General features: G+C 45.7%; 1 protein-coding gene across 2 annotated transcripts in view; it reads right to left on the reverse strand.

Moving 5' to 3' along the window:
• Positions 1 to 20,444, reverse strand: part of MRPS5 (mitochondrial ribosomal protein S5) — a 122,526-nt gene that overhangs the window by 57,242 nt on the left and 44,840 nt on the right. For both annotated transcript variants that reach the window (XM_073557500.1, XM_073557501.1), the window contains exons 3-4: positions 471 to 596; positions 124 to 357 (exon numbers count right to left, since the gene is read on the reverse strand). In XM_073557500.1, the coding sequence (XP_073413601.1) occupies positions 124 to 357; positions 471 to 596 (360 nt within the window). The remainder of the gene's footprint in view (positions 1 to 123; positions 358 to 470; positions 597 to 20,444) is intronic.

Here is a 20,444-nt window from a genome sequence, read left to right on the forward strand (position 1 = left end):
GAAGTCAATAGTTCTTTCTGATCTGTTATAGCATCATATAATTAACTTATCACTCAGCAAACAAATATATGAAAGCCCATCTTGAACATTTTCACAGGCACATTCTTCATCCGTCTTTCTTACCTCCATTAGGACCAGGGTCGGGGTTCCCTATACTGATTCCTCCCCAGCTTTGGCCAGTCCATCCCCGCTCTCTTTTAACTCTGGTCTTCCGTTTTTTTTCAAAGTTGTCGCGTTCCTGAAATATCCTTGCTTGCATTTCTTCTAACTGTTGTTGATCCCTCTTTGCGATGGCCTGTGTTTTACCACTTGCTATAATAGGGGTATTTAAGCCTGGCCAAAGATGTCCAGATTTCCCTTCAGACAAAAATAAGAAACGGTTTAGAACAAACTAACATAAACCGTTTGGTCAAGAAAAAAAAAAAAAAAAAAAAAAAAAAAAATATAATATAGAACTAGGCGAGATGTACCATCTCCAATGTTTTGTCCAACGTTAAGATTTCTTTTAATCCTCTTCTTGGTTCTTTTTCCTCTCCCCCTTCGAGTGCCTCCGCCAGTTTCTGCCAATACGCCTTTCCATAGTTCATTTGCGGTCACTGCAGTAATAAGAAGAAAGAGCTAAGAGTTAAGAAAAATGGCCGTACCATGGACAGAAGACACAGTTGATGCAATCACTTTGCAGGGTTCAGTCCATCAGCCGCAATAGTAATCTGTGGGGGTCATATTGGAGCCCCGAGAACTGAATCCTGCCTAATGGCATTCGCAGCTCTTTTGATTACACAGGCATGCAAAATGTGCTGCAAAGCAAAAATACTTAATAAAAAAGCGGAAATTAGTTTATTTTCATCATTGAACAAAATACAAAGTGTAGGAACAAAATAGAAATCTAACTTTTGTTTGAGCAGTTTTTGTAGGAACTCGCCTTGGTGATCTCCAAGAACTAAGTAAAGATCTTCAATGGAGATAGAAGGGTTTGCACAAGCCCTCATGTAATCCCAGACAGACTGGATGTTGAGATTAGAGATCTCTGGAGGCCATTGTATCCCTTTTAGTATTCCTCCTTCTGTACACTGAAGAGAGTTCTTAAAGAAGCAGTCCCAATCTTTTTATTCGCTAAACCTGTGGAAATCTTAGTGTAATCTAATGTGTATGTTAATATACTTATAGTGATGAGTGAGTATACTCGTTGCTCGGGTTTTCCCGAGCATGCTCGCGTGACCTCTGAGTATTTTGGTGTGCTCGGAGATTTAGGCTGTGTGCACACGCTGCGGATTTTGCTGCGGTGTACAGTACCATGATTCCCTATGGGAATCAAAAACCGCAATGCAGACAGTGCGGAATTTTCCGCGCGGATTATCTGCGGTTTTCAATCTGCAGAAAGAATTGACATGTCAATTCTTTCTGCGGATTCCGCTGCGGTTTGCCATCTCCTCCATTGAGGAGATGAAAAACCGCAGGGCAAAACCGCAGAGCAATCCGCAGGTAAAACCGCAGGTATTTTGACCTGCGGTTTCACCTGCGGATTTTACAAAATCCGAGCAGATGAATCCGCACCTAATCCGCAGCGTGTGCACACAGCCTTAGTTTGTGTCGATGCAGCTGCATGATTTGTGGCTGCAAGACAGCCTGAATACATGTGGGGATTGCCAGTTTGATAGACAGCCTGAATACATGTGGGAATTCCCTATCAAACTGGCAATCCCCACATGTATTCAGGCTGTCTATTAGCCGTAAATCATGCAGCTGCTTCAACAAAAACTAAATCTCCGAGCACGCCAAAATACTCGAAGGTCACCCGAGCAACGAGTATACTCACTCATCACTATATACTTACCAATCGACATCTTCTCCTGTTTCCAGCGCCGCTCCTGGCTTCTTCTCATTCATATGACTTCCACTCAGACTTGATGGGTCACAGTTGGGTTTATGAATGTATATGGAGACTTATCCTTTTAAAAGACACTTGCGAATTGAACATAAATCCCAGTGTGAATCAACAAGTCAGAACAGGTTTACAACAAAAAACTACCCTCTAAAATTTAACTTTTATTAATTTGCTCATGCTTTAGGTAACTAAATGCTATGATATATCTTTAGGAACCATATGACTGGAAGGAAACCTGTCAATGCTAAATACAACAAGAGATGCGGATGAGTGCATTCTCAAACTAGATTTCTTGCTAATTACTTATGCCCTTTTATCTTGGTTGGTTGCCCTTTGGAGCTATCTAGTGTATATATTTATATATTTGACTAATATAGAGATTATTAGGACTGCTTCTTTAATGACATTAACTGTATGTTTGGGGTCGCTATCCTGCCGCAGAATAAACGCGGGAGCCCATCAGACGACTCCCGGATGGTGCAGCATTATGGAGAAGTATCTGCCTGTATTTCTCAGCATAGTGGACACCAATAATCGGTATCAGATCTCACTTTCGTTCATTCAGTCTGCATTTTGTTAATTGATATAAACTATTGACACGTCTAATTTTTTTTTTTTTTTGTTTAAAGCATTCGTACTTTGCAGAATTGCCTAAAACTTTTGCCCAGTGCTGCGGAAATATACAAAGTACCAACTGCGAATAAAAGATCAGACTGCTGCTTATGTAAGAGTCTATCAGGGACGATCACATCACAACATTTTCACTGGGTTTGTGAAGTGAAGTTATTCAAGGTTAAAAGAAAACAAAGGGTGATGTTTCTGCGATACATTAAAATTGGTTACAGAGTGTAGAAATCAAGAAAGACAAGATGCAGTAATAGCAGAGATGCAGGGCCCCGTGCCAGAGCAAACACCTAAGGAAGCCATTATATTCTGGATGTGCGACATTCTAGGAGAATGAGGAAAGCACAACGTAATTGTGTGACAATACAAGGAGCCTTCTGGTACCTCGTCTGCAATGTCCTGTACTTGCAAACAACATGCAATTTACTTACAGTTTGGACTTATTTGTGCTGTTCTGATATCTGTACATCTGACAATATAAATAATTTTATGACTGACGATGACTATGAAGAAAGCGAGCCATACCTTGATGAAACCCACCGAATAAATGGCGACTAGTTACAGACTGCGCATTCTCACGGAGACAAAAAAAAAAAATCACAATCACTCTTAGAAAAATTAGGATGCATATCAAAGGAAGGGTGGGAAATTACGGCTCCAATTCATCAAAGCGAACACAGAAATTGCTTTCAAAAGTCACAACATTGTTGAGCCATGTTCAGTTTCGCCCAGTTCTGACAAAGTGGGCAGAAAAGGGGACGCAACGGGGCAACACCCACTCGACAACACGGGGGAGCACACCACTTTGTGCCTTGCCTGATTCTTTAAGGGGCGTGCACTTCCCAGTCCAGACCACCCGCAAACTCAAATGCTGAGCTTGAAGAATCTGCCAAACTTTCCACTTTGCCTACATCTGCTAAGAGTGCAGGACCACACACAGGTCCACACACTTACTGCATTCAGGCTTAAGCCGGGGGTCACACTTGCGAGTGTGATGTGAGAAACTCGCAAGAGTCTCCCGCATCAATTCCTGGAACTGTACCTTAATCTTCTCCCTGGATTGTATATAGCATAGCAGGCATCGAATAGTAAAAATAAACTATATATCACTGAAGACCCCTGTGACCGCCTCTAATCTCTGAAATCTCAACAGTGACCTGTTAATCTAAGACTGAAGGCAGGCAGAAATGTGGGGTAAGCGTAGCCAGGGAGGAGAAGACCCAATGCACAGTCTGGCCCTTGTGCGCCAAAATCTAAATTATCAGGAAACTTGAAACAGTGATTAAAGAAGAACAACAAAGCAGATTTCTTCATCAAAGGTAGTAATGTAATCAGTATTACAGCGTCATCACAGTGATGACTGTACATTACAACATTTTGCCGCCAACAGGGCTGTGGAGTCAGAAAGCCAAACTCCCAGTCAGACTCCCACATACATGGCTCATGTTTAAAGGGCCTGTCACACTAAGCGATATCGCTAGCAATGTCGCTGTAACTTGTGACGTTATAGCGATATCGCTGTGTCTGATACTTACCTACGACCGGCTCCCCCGCTGGTTATCGCTGATCGTGCGAGAACGTCCAGGACTGTTTCTTGTCGTCAGCTTCCTGCGGCGCTTCCTGTGGAGAGACGAGCGGCGCGTGGAGCCGGGCAGGAGGACGCAAGATCGCCTGGTGTGACAGGTAAGTAGCGACCCCCGACCCCAGCGATGTCGCTGGTGAGATCTGCCTGTGTGGCAGCTCACTAGCGACCACTTAGCGATGTACCAGCGATCCTGACCGCGTCATATCGCTGGTCGGAATCGCTGGTACATCGCTAAGTGTGACAGTACCTTAAGGCCTGTTTCACACATCCGTTTTTTACCTCAGTCGAATTCCGGGAAAATGGCGGAAAACGGATCAGTTGGCGGATTGAAACAAACGGGTGTTACCGGACCGTTATTTTGACGGATCCGGATAAGGCATAAATTTAAAGGAAACCGTGCCTGGAGAGGGAGAGGGAGAATTTTTTTTCAGCTGCCAGAACCGAGTTTAGGGTTAAATTTCTGGCTGAGTGAATTCCTCCGGGCATGCGCACCAAAACGGCGGATTTTGACTGATGGTGACAGACGGATGTGTGAAAGAGGCCTAAGCAATAAATTTACTGTAGTAAACTGGTAACATAAGGCTTCATTACCATGATACAATAATCTAGCTACGTACTTGCCTTAGTCCTGTTTACTACTTTATTAGGGTTAAATTTCCGGCTGACTTCATTCCTCCGGGCATGCGCACTATAAAATGCAGATCCTGCAGCCAAAAAAAAAAATGTTGCATGGTCCGTCCGGGCATGTCGGCGGACGCAAAAAAATCGGATCCGCAAAAAAAAACCGATACGACGGATGGCCATCCGTCAAGATCCGCCGGTAATGCAAATCAATGGGGAAAAAAAACGAATCCGTAAAAAAAAATGGCGGATCCGTTTTTTTGCAAAACGGCGGATTTTGACTGATGGTCAAAAACAGAAGTGTGAAATAGGCCTAAAACCCATAGGGTTACATGGTAACATGGTACTGTACCATGTCTGCGGAACTGCTGCAGTTCCGCAGGGCCAAAAACACTACAGAACCGCAGCAGAATCCGCAGTGTGTGCACATACATACCATCAAACTTAACTGAACTGGAATTGTTTTGTAAACAGGAATGGTCACAAATACCTTCATCCAGGATCTCATTAATAGCTACAGGAAGCGACTAGAGTCTGTTATTTTTGCAAAAGGAGGATCTACGAAATATTAATGTCACTTTTATGTTGAGGTGCCCATAATTTTGCACCGGTCAAATTTTGTTTAAAGGCAGATTGCACATTTTCTGTTAGTGCAATAAACCTCATTTGAATCCAGAAATATAACTGAGTCCATCAGTTATTAGATATATGAAACTGAAATAGCTGTTGCAAAAACCAAAATTGTTATAAAGAAAAAAGGTTAACATTAATAGGGGTGCCCAAACTTTAATATATGACTGTAGCCTAACAGTTCTGAGAGGAGTGCAGGGCTGCGGGCATTCCTCATCAATGCCTTTTTCCTCTGATCTGTAGAGGAGCTTCACTACTGAGCATGGACATAAAGTGCAGCACAGATTCATCTCCACTAAAAGGCCAGATCCTTAGATCAGGTACAGAACTGACATTTATAGGACATTTCATAACTTTCCCAAATTATTATGAAAAAATATTCAGCACATCGTGCACTGAGCCCAATTTATAATATATTTTAGGAGTTGAAGTCAGCCCATTTTATACTAAGTCAGACGCCTTCAAAATGGACACAGACTCAGACTCCAGCACTGGCCTCCAGGCTATCTTTCAACACCTAATAGTCTGCAGATTATCACTATATTTGCAGGGAAGATCACTTTTGGAGTTGATAGGAACCCTTCAAGGCTGTTTAAGAGTTTGATGGTACGGACAAACATGCTCCAATATATTAAAAAATGATTGATACACACACACACTAAATAATACTATCTGAAGAGCCTGGCGTTTTCCGGGCATAGTAACTGCCGTCCCCCTCTCTCCCTCCGCAGCCCTGCTCTCCACTCGCTATCCCGCTCTCTCCCTCCGAAGCCCAGCTCTCCACCCAATGTCCCGCATTCTCATCAGCAGCCCGCTCTCCATCCACCGTCCGGATCTCTCCCTCCGCATCCCCAGTCTACACTGGCCGTCCCCACTCTCTCCCTCAGCAGCCCCAGTCTCCACTGGCCGTCCCGCTCTCTCCCTCCGCATCCCCAGTCTCCACTGGCCGTCCCCACTCTCTCCCTCAGCAGCCCCAGTCTCCACTGGCCGTCCCGCTCTCTCCCTCCGCATCCCCAGTCTCCACTGGCCGTCCCCACTCTCTCCCTCAGCAGCCCCAGTCTCCACTGGCCGTCCCGCTCTCTCCCTCAGCAGCCCCAGTCTCCACTGGCCGTCCCGCTCTCTCCCTCAGCAGCCCCAGTCTCCACTGGCCGTCCCGCTCTCTCCCTCAGCAGCCCCAGTCTCCACTGGCCGTCCCGCTCTCTCCCTCAGCAGCCCCAGTCTCCACTGGCCGTCCCGCTCTCTCCCTCAGCAGCCCCAGTCTCCACTGGCCGTCCCGCTCTCTCCCTCAGCAGCCCCAGTCTCCACTGGCCGTCCCGCTCTCTCCCTCAGCAGCCCCAGTCTCCACTGGCCGTCCCGCTCTCTCCCTCAGCAGCCCCAGTCTCCACTGGCCGTCCCGCTCTCTCCCTCAGCAGCCCCAGCCTCCACTGGCCGTCCCGCTCTCTCCCTCAGCAGCCCCAGTCTCCACTGGCCGTCCCGCTCTCTCCCTCAGCAGCCCCAGTCTCCACTGGCCGTCCCGCTCTCTCCCTCAGCAGCCCCAGTCTCCACTGGCCGTCCCGCTCTCTCCCTCAGCAGCCCCAGTCTCCACTGGCCGTCCCGCTCTCTCCCTCAGCAGCCCCAGTCTCCACTGGCCGTCCCGCTCTCTCCCTCAGCAGCCCCAGTCTCCACTGGCCGTCCCGCTCTCTCCCTCAGCAGCCCCAGTCTCCACTGGCCGTCCCGCTCTCTCCCTCAGCAGCCCCAGTCTCCACTGGCCGTCCCGCTCTCTCCCTCAGCAGCCCCAGTCTCCACTGGCCGTCCCGCTCTCTCCCTCAGCAGCCCCAGTCTCCACTGGCCATCCCGCTCTCTCCCTCAGCAGCCCCAGTCTCCACTGGCCGTCCCGCTCTCTCCCTCAGCAGCCCCAGTCTCCACTGGCTGTCCCGCTCTCTCCCTCAGCAGCCCCAGTCTCCACTGGCCGTCCCGCTCTCTCCCTCAGCAGCCCCAGTCTCCACTGGCCGTCCCGCTCTCTCCCTCAGCAGCCCCAGTCTCCACTGGCCGTCCCGCTCTCTCCTTCAGCAGCCCCAGTCTCCACTGGCAGTCTCACTCTCCCTCCGCAGCCATATTTAGGAAACTACCTAAATGCAACTTAACATTACTGACTGTCTTAAGCCTACAAATTCCTTGCTTTACCTGCATTTCTGACTTGTTTTCTATAAAGTTGCCAACACTGAAAACCAAAGAAAGCTTTCTGAGAGAATAAAGTTTACATTTTCTATATTTCTTTCCATGAAACTCCACTTCCTTTGATGCTGTAATACTCAAGACATCCATATTTCAAAAGGTTTTGTATCTTCTATATCTTACCTTGAAATACACTGCCTGGAGTTTTTACACACATGCTTACAAGCTACAGCTTCATTTACTGTGTCTGTAAACATCTCTGCTGTTTTCTGCCGCAAACTGAGAAAGCGCCTTAGTGGGGGATCTGGGAAAGCTTTTATTGAAGAGTAAGGTTTAGGAGAAATGTAAACCAAATTGTGCCGTAATAGTGGACACCGACTGTGAGAGTCAGCCTAATAGATCTGACACAAAACACCATTCACGTGCCCGTAGGTCTGTTAGACAAAGTTTAAAGGGAGTGTGCTGCAATTTTTATACTAATAATTTCTGATATACAATAAATTATTTTTAATACAAAATGGCATGTACTGTTATACCCTGTATTTATTTACACGCTGTTGTGCTCGGAACGCAGACTTGAGTAACGCATCTTTCAGGTGTCTGTGTTTAAATCACGAGTGTTTAAATTATTTTTCATGTTTTATTCTGTAAAAAAGTTTTTTTCCCAAACATTAATAATTTAAATTTTTCAACTGTTGAATTTTTTGATGTCACATTGCCTTTAAAGAGACAATATACTATATTAATAGTTTCTATTGTGCATTAACACAAAGGGGTTTACTGGATGAAAAAAAAACAAAAAAACTTTTCAAACAGGTCATGCAGAACTGGTCCATATAATACTAGTTTAATATAGTGCTTAGTGGATAAAATGGTGGAATCCTGCTTCAGAACACAAATGTTTGCGTTGCCCCACAGCCTGATTTTCCAGACAGTCGTCAGTGGACAGGAACTGGTGGGCTGTATGGGAGGTCTTGGGGTAGTGTTTCTCCTTTTGCAGACCACCAAGTAGGGAGATTTGTAGGACATGCAATGCTCGGTAGCTTGCAAAATTTTTGCAAAGGCAAAAGGAAAAAAAAAAAAAAAAAAAAAAAAAAAAAGTGACCCGAAGTGCTCCGGTCTAGTGTACATAGACAGGTTATTAAAGGGAATCGGTCACCAGATTTTTGCTAATCTGGAACAGCAAGATGTAGGGCTGCTCAATGCAGTTTTGTTTTTTTTAATAAAATCAGTGTTTTATCAACAAGAGATCGTCACGAGATGACTCCTTGGTCTGCCGCTAGGGAGTCCAACCACATCCCCACCACAGATGACTGGCTATCTGCCTGCCTATGCACAGTGTACACAGAAAGATGCCAATCACTGATGTGGGCGGGGTTATACAGGGCTCAGCATTCAGAGAACTGGAAGATCTGCAGCAGACACTCTAAATAAAACTGCAGCACCCAGTAAAAGTGATCACATCGCTGGAATCAGGGTCTCTGCCCCATACATCATGCTCTCAGATGGGATAATCATAAACTTGGTGACTGATTCACTTTAAAGGGAATCTGTCACCTATTTTTTGGGCAATGAGATGTGGCCTCCGCCATCAGGGGCTTATCTACAGCGTTCCGTAATGCTGTAGATAAGCCCCCGATGTAACCTGAAAGATAAGAAAAATGAATTATATTATACTCACTGAGGGGCTGGACCTCTTCCGGCGCCTACTCTGCTCTGCCCTCAACAGGGCAGAGCAGTGCACCTGCGCCGGGAAACAAAGAAGAGGACGTCATCGCTTCAAGATGGGAGGTGCCGACCCATTCACCCTCCGTACCCAAACCGGAACACCCCTGGGTAAGTATAATATAACTCATATGCTGTAGATAAGTCCCTGATGGCGGTGGCCACATCTCATAGCCCAAAAAATAGGTGTCAGATTCCCTAACACTGCATTATCCGACTATAAAACCAATCTGATGCCCTGGATAAATGGGACCCATCCTGTAAAAATCTATAGGATCAGTGCCTGCATTTGTTTCTGCCACTAATATACAAAAAAATAAATAAATAAAAATGCTGAATAAATGAAAAGACTGCTTTAGTGTGATTCCATTTCTTTTCTCTCTCCCAATTCTCTACCAAGATGACCCATGTATTCTTTTACACATAGGTTGTTCTACTGGGAAATTAGAAGTGTGGCAGAGCATTTGGCCCAAGGATCGTTCAGATGTCAGGGATTTTTCATGAATGCACAAAAAAAAAAACAAAAAAAAAAAACTGATTACTTACCGGTAATACTCTTTTGTAGAGTCCACGACAGCACCCACTGAGAGAGGGGATCTGCCCCCGGAACAGGAAACCTACAGAGAGATAAATGGGGCGGTCCCCCTCGCTCCCTCAGTTTGTGTTACCGAGAACAACGGAGGAACCGCCATACATGTTTTAGTCAAATTGTTTGGGCGATTCATCTATCTTACCCCTATGTAGCTTCTTATGCTTACTAAGTTTAATCACATATCTAACTTAACTCATAATCTCCACCACCAAGGAGACCCATGTGTGCAAAATTAATACGGGAGGGAAGTGAGCGGGTGCTGTCGTGGACTCTGCAAAAGAGTATTACCGGTAAGTAATCCGGTTTTTCCTCTTCGCCACGACAGCACCCACTGAGAGATTTCCAGAGATAATCACTTGGGAGGGCACACCGTGTTAAGGACTGATCTACCGAAGGTTAGATCCTCGGTAGAGGACAAATCTAGTCTATAGTGACTATAAAAGGTAGACGGAGAAGACCAGGTTGCAGCCTTACATATTTGTTCGATTGGGACGTTCGCCCTCTCGGCCCAGGAGGATGATATGGCTCTAGTAGAGTGCGCCTTATTCCCCAGTGGAGGGTCTTCTCCTTTTGCCAAATATGCCATTGTGATCGCATCTCTAATCCATCTGGATATCGTGCCTGATGTAACTGCAGACCCCTTCCTGCTACCCTGGAAGGAGACAAAAAGAGACCTACTCTGCCTCCAGGGAATGGTCCTATCTAGGTAGGCTAGCACTGCTCTTTTCACATCTAAAGTGTGATATTTCACCTCGTCTTGTGTTGACGGGTTCTCATGGAAGGAAGGTAGGTATATCTCCTGAGATCTATGAAATTTAGTTGCCCGTTTTGGAAGGTAGGACGGGTCTGTCTTTAAAATCAGACTGTCTCGTGTTATTGACAGGAACGGAGGGTCCACTGATAGAGCGTGAAGATCACTCACTCTTCTAGCCGATACTAAGGCTACTAGCGTAGCAGTTTTTAACGAGAGGCACTTCACTGATGCCGAGCTTATGGGTTGAAATGGTGCCTGAGTGAAAGCATCCAAAACTAGAGTAAGGTTCCATGCTGGTAGCTGAGGAATATGCACCGGTTCCGAGCGTTGACAAGCTGAGATGAAATGGGTCACCCATCTATTTGCCGCCACGTTATAGTTAAATAGGGCTCCTAAGGCTGACACGTGGACCTTTAGAGTGCTTACCGAGAGCCTTAATTCTCGTCCTTTTTGCAGAAACTCTAGAATGGCCGTAATAGGTACTTCCCCGGCTAGTTTTGCTGGGTGAAAGGCCAGGAACTTTTTCCACACTTTAGCATATATTTTTGTTGTGGATTCCTTCCTACTTTGCAGCAGGGTATTGTTTAGGTTCTTTGAGAAACCTTTCTGCTTCAGTTGCTCCCTTTCAAATTCTAGGCCGCTAGGTGCAGGGCTTTGGCCTGTGGATGGTAGCAGGGTCCCTGCGAGAGAAGATTCTGGTGCAGCGGCAGGATCCACGGGTCGGTTACTGACATGGCTCTCAGCCATGAAAACCACGGTCTTTTTGGCCAAAACGGGGCTATCAAGATGACCCTCGCCCTCTCCTGTCTTATCTTCCTGACTACTGTTGGTAGTAGAACCATTGGAGGGAAGGCATAGGCTAGCTGGAATGTCCAGGGTGCTTGGAGGGCATCTAGAATGTCTGGGTTGTCTGACCTGTAGAGTGAAGCAAACCTTCTTACGCGCCTGTTGGCTCTGGTCGCGAATAGGTCTCTCTCTGGTGTGCCCCATTCTGACGCTATCATTTCGAAGACGTGCCTGCTGAGGACCCACTCGCCCTGATATAGGGCTTGGCGACTGAGATAGTCTGCTCGGGAGTTGACTACTCCTCTTATATGGAGTGCTGACAAGGAAAGAAGATGTACCTCGGCCATCTCCAGGATCTTTCCCGCAATAGACATCAGTGGCACTGACCGCGTGCCTCCTTGCCGGTTTATATAGGCCACTGCGGTGGTATTGTCTGGATTCTTACGTGGGCGCCCCTTAACTGCGGGAGAAAATGAGATATCGCATAGAAAATTGCTGTTAGCTCCTTTACATTAGAGGAGGTCTCTATTTCATCATTACGCCACCAGCCTTGTACCATGTGCTCCTCTAGATGGGCCCCCCAACCCAAGGGGCTGGCATCCGTGGTGAGTATTTTGGAGGGAGTCACCCACCATTGCACTCCCTTCGATAAATTGGAAGGATTTAACCACCATCTTAGGGATTCAACCACCTCGGGCGATAGGGACATCTTCCCCTCCAACCGCCCCTGCAGTCTGTTTCCTGCAGAATAGCCCACTGTAGTTCTCTGGAGTGGAACTGGGACCATTGCACCGCTGGAATACACGATATTAAGGATCCCAGCAAGGACATACCCCGTCTCAATGATATTACAGGTCTTTCTATAGTATTCCGTATCTTATTGATTATGGCTATCACTTTGGCGTGTGGCAGAAAGCATTCCTCAGCTACGGAGTCCACTTGCAGGCCTAGGAACCTCTGACAGGTTACTGGTTCTAGCCTGGACTTCTCCCAGTTAATTAGCCAGCCTAGTGTTCTCAGGGATGAGATAATCTTAGATATTCTGGCTTCGCACTGTGAAACAGACTTTCCTACTATGAGTAGGTCGTCCAAGTAAGGGACCACTAGTGTGTCATTCAGCCTTACATACGACATAACCTCCAGCATCAATTTTGTAAATACCCGAGGAGCCATGGATAGTCCGAATGGCATTGCCGCAAACTGGAAATGCTGAATCCGACCTCTGAACCAGACTGCTACCCGCAGGAACCTCTGGTGCCCACGATATATGGGGAGATGGTAATAGGCGTCCTTTAGGTCCAAGACTGCCATATAACACCTGGGGAACAAAAGCTTTATTGCAGACTTTATCGACTCCATTTTAAACGACCTCAGTTTTAAGAAGGTATTAAGCTTTTTTAAATTTATTATGGTCCTAAAGGAGCCATCTGGTTTTGGGACTAAAAATAGAGGAGAATAAAAGCCCATTCCTACTTCGTCCCCTGGGACCTCTACCAGGACCTGTTTAGTTAGCAGTACTGCAATCTCCATCTCCAGTGCTTCCTGCTGTGTCCCGGACTTCATAGAAGTCAATAGGAAGGAGTTCGGTGGATGCCGAACAAATTCTAATCTTAGGCCTGATGACACAATATTTATGGCCCATGGGTTTGATGTCACCTTCTCCCATTGGCGGCTGAATTTTAATAGCCTGCCACCTACCGGTGTAATGGTTTTATCGGGACCCGTCTCCCCTGAAAGGACGTTTCCCGAATAGGTTGCCCCTTTGCTTGGGGTCTTTATTTCCCCAGCAGTCCTGGGGCCTAAAGTCCTTCTTTTTACCAAACGGCGGCTTCCTGTAGGCCCTCCTGTTGAACGGAACATACGGGTTAGGGAAACCCTTCTTCCTCTCCCCCGCTTTTGTCAAAATCTCATCCAGTTCCGTGCCAAACAGGTACTTACCCTGGCAGGGTATAGCACACAGTCTAGTCTTTGTTTGTGTGTCTCCTTTCCACCCCTTCAACCATAAGGCCCGCCTGCCTGCATTGGTCAGTCCTGCCGCTCTAGCCGATAACCGGAGGGAGTCCGCGGAGGAGTCGGAGAGGAAGGCCGCTGCTCCCTTAATGAGGGGCATAGAGGAAAGGAGTCTATTCCTAGCTACTCCATTTTTTAATATTGTCCTCCAAGTCATTCAGCCACACCAACATTGATCTTGCCGTGCACGTGGCTGCTATTGCGGGCTTAAAGGCTGCCGTACATGCTTCCCACAATATTTTAAGGAATGTATCGGTTTTACGATCCAAAGAATCAGCCAAAGTTCCCGAATCCTCTACTGGCAAGGAGGATCTACGAGAGGTAGAGGCCACTGCCGCATCCACTTTGGGGGCTCTTGACCAGGCTGTTAAATCCTCATCGTCAAAGGGATACTTGCGCTTTGACGTTAAGGGGAGAAACGTTCTCTGACCTTGTTTCTCCCACTCCCTTTTCACTAGCTCTTTTACAGCTGGGACCACTGGGAATGCCCGGACTTTCCTACAGGAGATGCCTGCAAACATTATGTCTTGAGGGGTCTTGGGGTCCTTACTCTCTGGCAACCCCATAGTATTTCGGACAGACTTCACTAAATTACTGACACTGTCCGTGGGGAAACACGTCTGGTCCTCGTCCTCTGAGGTCAGGTATTCCTGGGACTTATCGGAATCTAGATCCCCAGTTTCTGACGGCGACTTTGACGCCAGCGAAACTCCTCCTCTTGGCGAACATATTTCTCTCACTGAGGAGTGACCCCCCCAAACTACTGGAACCGCCTAAGGCCCATAGCTCCTCTCTTATCATTGCCCGGATATCCTCCTTTTTCCGTGAGGATTCCTCCTGTAAGGCCTCTTCAATACAGGATTGGCATAATCTCTTAGGGTGGCCGTCTGGGAGGGGCTGAGAACATAAGGCACATTCTCTATGTTTCGCCTTCTCCGTTCTTTTAGCCTAAAGGGGTATGGACCAGAAAGAGAAGGCCATCAATCATTTATTCTGACCAAAAAACACTCACCCGTGAGTTTCGTCAGTAAACTACCGGCTGCGGTGTCCGCGACCCAGGCTGAGGCGAGGCATGGGACAACTTCTTCTCCTTGCGTTTTTTCTCTAAGGGCTCATCTTGCCTGGGAGGTCCACTAGATTCCTTCCTGGAGCTGCCACTTTTCCTGGTGCTACTGCTTCTCCTTGTAGCACTGCTCTGTCTACTGCCATGTGGGGATTCCACTGGCTGACCTAACGGGAGCGAAGCTGGGTCATCTAAGGACGACATGACTGCGCACTAGAGCTGTGTCTGCGGCTTCCTTTTAAAGCCTTGCTATAGCTGCTCCTCTTCCTCTTTTTTTTTTTTTTTTCGTCCACCATCTTTTTTTTTTTTTCTACTGCGCATGCGCTGTCCCGCGGTCTCTGCCTCCTGTCCTGACCCCGGAAGTCTTCAACCACTTCCGGGTTGCCTCACCTGGGGGAACGCTCGGTCACCGTGAATAGTGATGCGGCCGGCGATGCTCACCGCGCATCTGCGTCCCGCCATCCACAGGGTCCTTCTCCATTAACCCCTGCCGCAGGTATGAATCCCGGTGGCGCTGCTCAGCACGGCGCTCGAGCTCTTCTGCCTCGGGGGGGGGGCGCACGGCCCAGTATGCCCCATATGGTACTTGTAATGCGCCTGCCCCCTCGGGGGGGGGGGGGGTATAGCCATGTCCCTCTCCCCTAGTGAGCCTTGGCACCGCTGTCACCTCCGGCCTCACCTGCATTACCAGCTCTGGGGGGGGGGGGGGGGGGGGGAAACACACTCCTCTTCTGTGGGTTCCTTTCCAGGAACAGGAAACCAAACTGAGGGAGCGAGGGGGACCGCCCCATTTATCTCTCTGTAGGTTTCCTGTTCCGGGGGCGGATCCCCTCTCTCAGTGGGTGCTGTAGTGGCGAAGAGGAAAAAAAACCTTCACGTTTGAGTCATTATATATATATATATATATATATATATATATATATATATATATATATATATATATATATATCAGTTTCATCAATATGTCAATTACTACCAGCAGAGCTGGGTATTAGCGTTTCATGAACTTCTCATATCGAACAATTTGTGAAAAACACACAGCACACGGATGGGGCAAGTTTGATTCAGAATTCAGGTCGATATTAGACACGTCTCGGTGATTTTGTGCAGACCACTCTGCCCGCAAAGATACACAGACATATGAACATCCCCACGGACTAGGTAAGAGTTCCTTGACAAACACGGACAGAAATTGTATGAGAAAAACAGACACCTGAATGAGCCCTTAAACTGGGAAAAAGACCGCCTATTGAAGAAGTGTAGCAAACCATTATGCTGGAAAAGGTAAGGAGCCCGAAGAAAGAGGAGATTGGGGGTGTCATGTTCTACCAAGAGGTATCCAGAAGGTCTGCACTGGAGACTGGAAATCTATATGCCTTTTCTAGATCCTGCAGACATCTGTGCACATCAGTCCAGACATGGCCCACTAATGCTCGGTGTGGCCTGCGGCTCTCCCAACCAGAGTGTGACAGCCTCAAAAAAAAAATCCATGAGGCTGTCATGTTCCTGTCAGGAAAGCCACGGCCAATCCATACATTGCAGTCCCAGATCAGACCGAGATCCCCACGTCTGCATGGGGCCCATAGAGATGTATCATTTGGGGCAGATTGCTTTGCTGGCAACTTGTTTTCGTGAAGATGTAAAGTGTGCACAAGCTGAATGCTTCCATTGTTGCTTTAGGAAGCAATTGACCAAGATGGTGTCCATGGCCTTTAGGGCATATGAAGATGGGAGTCCTATTTTACTGTGATTTATGCAACAAAAAAAATATATATATATATACACTAAGTTGGGTTCAGTAGTTCAGTGCAGGATGTGTAATAATTTGGGAAAGTTATGAACTGTCCTATAAATGTCAGTTCTGTTCTGGATCTAAGGATCTGGGCTTTTAGTGGAGATGAATCTGTGCTGCACTTTATGCACATGCTCCATAGTAAGGTAGTGCCGTGGGGTCAAAGTTGGAGTTGGAAGTCAGGGAAATTGAAGAGTCCGAGTTGGTGATTTGGCTTACAGACTCTATGGCCCTTGTTACATAAAACAAAAACGAAGAGTTGATCACATTGTCCGAATACACAATTCATTTCCTTTCAAATCAATGTCATCTCATAAAGCAGTGAAAATAAAAATGTATAAAACTGGGTCTGGTTATATGCCAAGCATCTCCAAAAGGGGTCACCCGTGCCACTCCTTCCGTCTACAAACTGGCAATCAGAAGGCAATAAACCTCAGATTTCTAAAGGCATAACGAGGAGGCACTAGATGAAGGGTTTCTTTCTGGTAAGCATGACATTATGGAAATGGCCATCAGCCTAAGGAACTAATAACCCTTTGTGGAATATTGTGGTGATTTGCTTATTTTGCTAATTGTTTTACCAGTTTTATTCTTTTAATTTGATTCTGGGTGTAAATTTCTTTTTGAACACCTTTATTGGTGCGCTTTCTTTGCTGACCGCCCTCTAGAATCTATATAGGGATATTGTTGTTGTGTGATATATTGATATGGTCAATCATAATATTTCTTGATGTTGTTATTGTTCAGTATCCTTGTCAATCGATATTGATATTGGTTTGCGATACAGAGTGGTTTAAAGAATAAAAAAATTTAAAAAACCATCATACCTGGTGTGATACAAATGGGATATGCATGAGTGAGAGACTGGTATAGATAGGCATCCAGTCAACAAGGTAGTGATTGCAGTACATTGAAACATCCATTTGGATACTATGGATTGTGACCGGAATCTGAACTTTTCCTACCATGAGGAGAGCACACACTCAGGAATGTGAAAAGCAACCACCTGCTCAGGCATTGTTGTGGGAGTTGGAAGGGAGGAATGTGAGAACCAAACCAACTGAGATAAAGGAGGAATGTGAAAAAAAAAACAAGTTACTGCGCATGTCAGTGCGTGATCATTCCAATTAATATTATAAAAAGTACTGACCTCCTCAGCGGGTAGGGACTTTCCAGACGATTCAAGTGGACGCACTTAGTCTGTGATGCTGACCGAGGAAAACCCCTTCCCGCTGATCGAGGTCCCCCGATGCGAAGGGTGATGCTACAATAACTCGGTAATTATTATTGATGCTGAAATCTTTCATGTCATAACTATCATTTTTTTTAAAATCTTGAGACTATTCATGTGCTATGTAAAACAAAATGATTGCTTGCTGAAATAAAAGATTGTCAATAATCTTTGCCTGGTTGGGATGCCAGTGAGCGCTACGTAAGTTAAGGTAAATAACCTAATTTGGGAGAAAATTTAGCAAGACACCTGGTTTGCTGCAATCTGTCATGCTCTCTAGCAGAGCAGGTTTCACAGGTGAAACAAATGGAAACCAGTGGTAAACTGTGCCAAGACCACGTAGTCCAGTACAGCTTGTGTAAGGTTAAGGCCAGACGGTGTGGCAGGGAGGTGGTTTTGATGATCTTTTTTGCATAATCAAACATTTTCCAACAAGGAGTTTTGTGATTGCAAGAAATTTAGAAGGGCCCTTACAATTTGTGTACCAATATCTCTGGCACCTGGCAGACAATAGATGGTGGGGTGAGCAGCATGCGTGGTGACCGCACTATTTTAATCATGCATTTTAGAGCCCAATTCTCAGGATCAGTGGGTTCCATTGATTGAACCTACCCTATGATTCCTTGCTGAATTGGGAGAATCCCTTGAAGGGGTGTTCTTCATTTATTAAATTGTTGTAATTAGACCACATGAAAATAATATAGCTTACAAGTGACATTTTTAATATAAGCTTTCAATCTCCTACAATGACAACTTTTATCTTAAATGGTGTACAGCTTGCTCTGAAGACCACCAGACCCAGGTTAATTGTGCGCAGTTGTTACATACCAGGAGCAGAGTTAACTCTCGGCATACCAGCCACCTCTCGCCAGCCCTTTGATTTCGATATAGCGGTTATCTGCTCAACTACCTCCACCTCAGCTCCTGACAAAGCTCTTATCAGTCCTGTAAGAATCACAATCCCCAGGTGTACATGTTCAAATGCCATGTTACCCGTTTGTGAAAATACAATGAGAAGTGTACAAATGTGTTACAGCAGAACTTGTGTTGAGCTTTATAGTTCTACTAATACTACAGCTTTGATATGCACCAGAACTATCAAACAGGGAAGAGAACCCACCATGCCAAGATCAGGAAGTAAGAGACAACTTGAGAATACCCCTTTATTTGGAGTCACGCCATAAAAAAGGCAATGGAAAATCACGTCTGTTTTTGCATGAAAATGGAGTTGCAGCAGCTGCACAATCTGATCTTATTTTATCTTCAGAGTGCCCTTAAAGTGTGTTTTGAAAGGACACGCAAGGATCCATTTTTTATTCAGTACCTTCATGTGCCACTGATTAAACACTATGTTAACATTTCGACACAGGTTCACTCATTTACAGCTGCCTGCTTGTTCAGTTTGTGCTGCCTCCTCCGGCATTGCATCTGTTCAGTCAGCTGGTCCTTTGGCTAATACATCCTTCTGCTTCATCCTTATGTATGCAGGTCTGCACACGGCCCGGCCATGTAGCGGGACGAGGTTTTCCAAACTTCGCTATGGGTACAAGGTTTTGACTACTTTGCTTAAATAGGAAATAAACAGCAAAACAACTAGGAAATCATTTATTCTCGCAATTGAAAAAAATAAAAGGAAATGTTTTATACTTGAAAAAACTAATTTTCTCCAAGATCTCCAGATGCTAAACTCTTGCAGTGGCAGATTGTAACAGCGGGGTTTCCAAGAGTCTAATGCTGTTTACACATAAGAAATGCATTTGCGAGACGGCCATTAACAGCTTTGGTTTTTGTTTTTTTTCTAAAAGGAAAGATGAAAAATATCACCTTATGTAACATGGCCGCTAACAACTTAGGATAAATGGAATGAATACATATTAAAAAGGAGTAAAATATACACAAAAAAATATGTATAAAAGAGCAAATTAAATGAGTAGAGATTAATTAAAAGGGTTAGGGCACTTGTGATATTGATGGTCTACTCTTAGGATAGGGCATCAATATCACACTGCTGGTGGGCCGACATCTGGCACCCCCACTAATCACCAATATGTAGCTCTTGGATGTGCACACGGCACAGAGTCACTACACCACAGCTCCATTCACTTCTGAATCCTTTAACAGATGATTGTGGGATAGGTGGGTCTCGGACCCTTGCCGATCTGATATTGGAGATCTATCCTAAGAATATTTCATCAATATCTAACAACCCAATTAAACAACTTATTATACTCACAGTAGATTTCACAATACAAATGCCATATAATATTAAATAGGTCTCTTTTACCTGGCGAAACTGGTGTACTTGCTCGGAAAAATCCATAGGCGAATGGCTCTATAGCGAGATAAGCTTTTCATTAATCCAGTTGTAGAATTAAAGTCGCTCACAGGTCCAAGTGTATTCAATCTCAGCCCATTAGCTGGATTGACAGCTGCAGCTTGCACTGAGCAGTGTGAGATCTGAGCAGCAGCATGCAGGAGTCATGCTGATGAGCTGCCAATTAGGCTAGGTGGGCGGACCTTGAGTTAAACTTTTATGGATTTTCATAGTAATTACACCAGTCTTAGCAGGGTTAACAGATTTATTAAACAAAAGAACGCGGCTTCTATTTGTGAAACCTGATGACGGATGTTTGCTTCTCTACATGTGAAGTGCAGGGTAATTTAAAGTGGATAGATCACTAACGCTTAGCCAGGTGGGAGAAGATGGAGGTGAGCTACCACGCAGATTACACACCACAAGTGGACGTGAAATCATTTCCCCCCATATGCTTGTCTGAGCTTATTCTGTATTCCAGTAATAACCAACTTATGACTCTCATAATTGAAACAGTTTTTGTTGAGAAAATAGAGAAAAAAAATGTAATATAGTTGTAACCTACTGCATGAAAGACTTTGGCACATTGGAACGCAACACAACTCCAGTGGACAGTTTTCTCTGTAGAAACTGCTTAATGTAACCAGTAGGAGGCAGTAATGCCCCACGTCACGGGAT

This window comes from Dendrobates tinctorius, unplaced genomic scaffold (assembly GCF_039654945.1).
Source record: "Dendrobates tinctorius isolate UK_male_01 unplaced genomic scaffold, ASM3965494v1 ptg000250l, whole genome shotgun sequence".
Taxonomy (NCBI): domain Eukaryota; kingdom Metazoa; phylum Chordata; class Amphibia; order Anura; family Dendrobatidae; genus Dendrobates; species Dendrobates tinctorius.